Raw genomic sequence first — 5,047 nt, forward strand, 5'->3', positions numbered from 1 at the left:
CACCGGGAAACCCCACCCCCTGCACCTTCTGGACCAGAGTTTGCCGGGCTCTCACCACTGGAAGTTTCAGGGATAAATCTAGTCTTTGTCAACAAATAACGCCCCTGGGCCCCTTGCTCAGCAGAGCCACAGCCCAGCTCTCCCGGTGGGTGGGAGGGGCCTAGCTCACCCTCTTCGCCCCTCCCCCAGTCTACTGCGCCACCCTGGGGGTCAACCTCATCGCCTGCCTGGCCTGGTGGATCGGCGGCGGCTCGGGAGCCAACTTCGGCCTGGCCCTGCTCTGGCTGCTGCTCTTCTCCCCCTGTGGCTACGTGTGCTGGTTCCGGCCTGCGTACAAGGCCTTCCGGTAAGTGGGGTGCGGGGTGGCCTGCGTCTCTCCGGGGGCCTTGGAGCGCTGGGGGCTCAGAGCTGGCTCCTGCCTTCGGGACCTGCACCCACTCTGTGCCTAGTGTCTGGGCTCCTTTCTCCTGGCCGGCTGGGGGACGCTTATGTCCGTGGTCTGCAGACCACAGCCAGCCACGGCCTGTCATCTTCTAACAACTTCGTAGGGAGACGCTTGGTGATTCAGACAGCTTGTTCGCTTGTTTCAGCGTTCCCGGTATCTTTAAAGGGTTGTAGACCCATCACCTTTTTCTAGTTCCAGAACATTCCATGTCCCGTCTCCGTCAGCCATCACCCCCCACCCACCCTCCACGAGCCCCCTTCCCGTCCGTGGAGGAGCCTGTTCTGGATGTTTCACGCACGTGGACTCACACCCCGCGTGGCCTCCCGTGTCTGGTTCCCTCCCTGAGCGTCGTGTGTTCAGGGTCCGTCCGCGGGGCGGCGGGTGTGGGCGCCTCGCTCCTGCTCGCGGCCGAGGGACATGCACGTGCGCGGTGGACATGCTGTGTGTCTGTCTGTCTGCTCATACATTTGTGACCACTTGGGGTGTTGGCACCTCTTGGCTTCTGTGGACAGCGGGCCCTGTGACTCAGGAGCGTGCCGTGTTTGCCCCTAGATGGTCCCCGAGTCCCGGGCTGACTGGGGGAGGCGGCCGGTCCCCTCGCCGGCCGTGCGTGTTGACGGCTGCTCTCTCCTTCTGCAGAGCTGACAGCTCCTTCAACTTCATGGCGTTCTTCTTCATCTTCGGAGCCCAGTTCGTCCTGACCGTCATCCAGGCGATTGGCCTCTCAGGATGGGGCGCATGGTGAGCCAGGCGCCCAAGCCGTAGCACGTGGGTGTGACATATGTGCGCTCGAGTGTGCCCTTGCTGTCGTGAGCAGCCGTGCTCGCAGGCCCCCCGGATGCCGAAGCGTGGCCTGTGGGTATGTCCCCGCAGCGCTCCGGGCACAGCCAGACAGAGCGCCACTTTCTGTGCGCTGAGGGCTCCGCACCGGTCCCGCGGCTGCTGGGGTGAATCGCGGCACACTCGGTGACGTGACCTGAAGCAGGTTGTCTCACGGTTCTGGGCGCTGAGATGTGACCCGGGCCTCCCGGGGCTGACACCCAGGCAAGGGCAGGGCCGGTACCCCTGGGACGCAGGACCCCCGTTTCCGCCCTTTTCCGGCTTCCGAGGCGCCCCATCCTGGCCCGCGGCCCCTCCTCCACCCTCACAGCCAGCTGCGCGGGGTCCGCCCGTCTCTCTCCCTCCCTTGCGTGAGAACACTGGGCCTCCGCAGGCACTCAGGTCACCCCCACCTCAGGGCCCTTGATAAGGTCCCCGCTGCGTGAGGGGACAGTCCCAGGATGAGGACGTGGGCGCCCCCAGGTCCTGTCCGTGGCACTGAGCGTCCTGAGACGAGAGCTGCAGCTTCCACGTGTGCTCGGCTGCGTCGGTGCTGTGACATCACGCGCCATGCGCTCCTGCGCGTCCCGGTGTGTGTGCTCACGTGGCCTCTCGGTTGGCATCTCGGTGTCGGGAGCTCATCCCCCGTGGGTGGGTGTCCCACGCTGTGGCCCCTGCTGTGTCTCCGGCTCTTCCTCCCGCGCTTCAGTCCTGTCACCCGTTCCTCTGTCCCCTGGGAGGGCCACGGGGCTCCGTCCTGGTCCCTGTACATCAGACGTGTGTTCTCTCGTTCCTTGAGGCCCCGGGTACGGTTCGTGGCCTCCTGAGCCTGCTCCTGGGCTCCAGCCTGTTGCCGTCCCTCCCGGGTCTTCCGCGCCCTTGACAGTGGCTGGAAGTCTCCTTTTCTCACCTGGGACCGTCTCCAAGATGGCCTCCCCTGGGTCTTCACCTGGTGGGTGGATGAGCTCTGTGTAGACCCGATGCCTCTCAGATTTGGGCCTAGAGGGCCAGTGGGGGGCTGGCTTGGGGCCCCGGAGCAGGGGTGTGCCGGAGGACCCCCAGGGTTTAGCAGACAGTCGTTCCCAAGGCCAAGGTTTATGCAGAGAAAGAACAGGGAGTTAATTGAGCTCAGGGCCAAGGGATGGGGGTGGGGGTGGGGACCCCAGGCCAAGTTTCCAGAATCCTCTTAATTCCCTCAAATGACACGTGACCGCGTGTGAGGGGTGGCCTCCCGGGGGGCGTAGAGACCCGGCGCCCAGGTTCCCACCGGGGGTCGCTCAGCAGCCCCTCTGCCCGGCTCGGGTGGAGACCCCAGACCCCAGGAGGGGAGCGGGTCCTCAGCACGAATCTCGTGGCTGCACGGACAGCTCTGGGACACGGGCCCCGGGCCGGCGAGGGTGGTGGGCGCCCCGGAGTCCAGTTCCAGACGCCGCCGCCGTGGGCCAGCCTGGTGAGCCGGCCTCTGGGGAGGGAGGCGTCAGGCCCGTCGTGCGGGCTCTTTTCTGCCTGGTGCCACCGCACACCGTTCTCCTCACTGGCTGCCACGGTGTGCACCTTCCTCTGGGGTCGGCTTGCAGAAAGGGGGCTTCGGGAGCGTCCCTTCCCTCCTCGAGTGCGGGCCAGACGGCAGGGGACAGGTGACCAGCCAGCTGGGGAGCTTGGGCAGAGCTGCTCTGAAAAACTAGGGGACGACGGGGAGGGGACGCTGCACCTGCGGTCGGGCCACAGGCCCATCTGCTCTCTCACAGCTCCTCGGCGCTGTTCTGTCGCTAGGTCCCGGGGCCAGCACGAGGCGGGGGGGCGGGGGGTGGCAGTGGGCCTCTGGGCCCCTTCATTTTCCCGAGTGTACAGGGCACCCTCTGCTCTGGCTTCTTTTTTTTTTTTTTATAATTTTTTAAAGATTATTTTTGAGACAGAGACAGACCAGTAGTGAGGGAGGGACAGAGAGAGAGACACGGAATCTGAAATAGGCTGCAGGTTCTGAGCTGTCCACACAGAGCCCAATGCGGGGCTCGACCCCACGAACCGTGAGATCACGACCTGAGCCCAAGTCGGATGCTTAACCGACTGGGCCACCCCGGCGCCCCTTGCTTTGGTTTCTTTGAACGTTCATGCAGGTGGACCGCCGGGTGCTGGCAGACCCCCTCCCCCCCAGCCATGGGCCTCTTGACCTTAGGGCTCTGCCAGGTGCTGCCAGCCCCCCCCCCATTCCAGGCCCCTTGGCCTCGGGGCTCCAAGCAGGGAATTGGGACACGAAGGTGCTGCTCTGCCAAACTGCACTCCCCTCGCGAAGCCCAGCCCAGGGTCTCCCCGTCCTCCTGGTTCCCAGCGGCCCCGGGCCAGTCCCTGTGTGTGACCTTCCTTCCGAGTGGGCCACAGAGCAGTCGCGGGTCGTTTCCCGGAGAGCGTCAGGCGCGTCCCCGGAGGCTGCTCTCGGGTGCCGTCCACACTGCGCAGCCTGTGCCCTGTGGGTCTGTCACTCTCCACACGCGTGTCGTCCTGCATACGCTTCCCTGTGACCCCGTGAAGGAAAGGAGTGTTTAGGACGTGCGGGTGTCCTACACCTGTGCTGCGCGTGCGAGCCTGTGACGCTGCTTCGTGCCTCGGAAACCAGCCTTAACGCCCGATGCCGCCTCCTCGCTTAGATTCATTTGTTCTTTTTTTTTTTTAATTTTTTTAATGTTTTATTTACTTGTGAGGGAGAGAGGGAAACAGCGTGAGCAGGGGAGGGTCAGAGAGAGAGGGAGACACAGAATCCGAAGCAGCTCCAGGCTCCGAGCTGTCAGCACAGAGCCCGACGCAGGGCTTGAGCCAAGGAACCATGAGGTCATGACCTGAGCTGCAGTCTGACACTCAGCTGATGGAGCCCCCCAGGTGCCCCAATTTTATTTGTTTTTAAAGTGATCTCTGTGGCCAGTGTGGGGCTTGAACTCACAACCCTGAGATCCAAGACTCGCACGCTCCAGTGGCTGAGCCACCGAGGCGCCCCCTAAATAGGGTGCTTTATGTCAGGCGGCTTTGAGGTTTACGGAAAGGTGCAGAGACAGGAGAGCGCGTGGCCGTGTGCTCCCGGGGGCATGTGATGCGCCTGGGGCACAGCACTGGTGCCCAGCCGCGGGCCCTGTTTGGATTTCCGCAGGTTTCCACGAACACCCTCTTGTTCAGGATTCCAGAAGGCATTTAATTAGATTTTGCTTTAGCAGTTTGTCCGGATCAGACCCCAGATAAAGCCTGCCCGTCTCCACGGGTCGGTTTCCGTCTCAGGCTGTCCCCAGTCTTCGCGCTTTGCGCTCCTCCCGTTTTTCTGATCGACTCATTGAAGAAACGGGCTTGATTGTCCTGTACTCCCAGGTTGTTTTTAGAATAATGGCTTTAGTGAAGCACGCATCACAGACTAGAAATTCACTCTTTTAAAGTGAACAATTTAGTGGTTAGAGTACATTCAGAGTGGTACAGCCATCACCCCATTTAGTTCCAGAATGTTCTATTGCCCCAAAAGCAACTTGCCCCCACTAGCCATCATGCCCATTCCTCCCCCGGCCCCCACGAGCCCCCTTCCCGCCCGGGGAGGAGCCTGTTCTGGATGCGTCACGCACGTGGACCCACACCCGCGTGGCCTCCCGTGTCTGGTTCCCGCCCTGAGCGTCGTGTGTTCGGGGTCGTCCGCAGGGCGGCGAGTGTGGGTGCCACGCTCCTGTTCGCGGCCGAGGGACGTGCGCGGTGGACACTGGTTCCATCCGCTGGTGACGGGCACTGGGTGTCTCAGTGCTGCTGTGACACCTG

At 63.1% G+C, this 5,047-nt stretch overlaps 1 protein-coding gene across 3 annotated transcripts in view; it reads left to right on the top strand.

Moving 5' to 3' along the window:
* Window positions 1-5,047, top strand: part of SCAMP4 (secretory carrier membrane protein 4) — a 16,308-nt gene that overhangs the window by 4,702 nt on the left and 6,559 nt on the right. For 2 of the 3 annotated variants that reach the window (XM_077760668.1, XM_077760667.1), the window contains exons 4-5: window positions 190-346; window positions 1,085-1,186. In XM_077760668.1, the coding sequence (XP_077616794.1) occupies window positions 190-346; window positions 1,085-1,186 (259 nt within the window). The remainder of the gene's footprint in view (window positions 1-189; window positions 347-1,084; window positions 1,187-5,047) is intronic. The other variant, XM_077760669.1, reaches the window with a different exon arrangement.

Source organism: Crocuta crocuta, unplaced genomic scaffold, assembly GCF_008692635.1.
Source record: "Crocuta crocuta isolate KB4526 unplaced genomic scaffold, BGI_CrCroc_1.0 scaffold443, whole genome shotgun sequence".
Taxonomy (NCBI): Eukaryota; Metazoa; Chordata; class Mammalia; order Carnivora; family Hyaenidae; genus Crocuta; species Crocuta crocuta.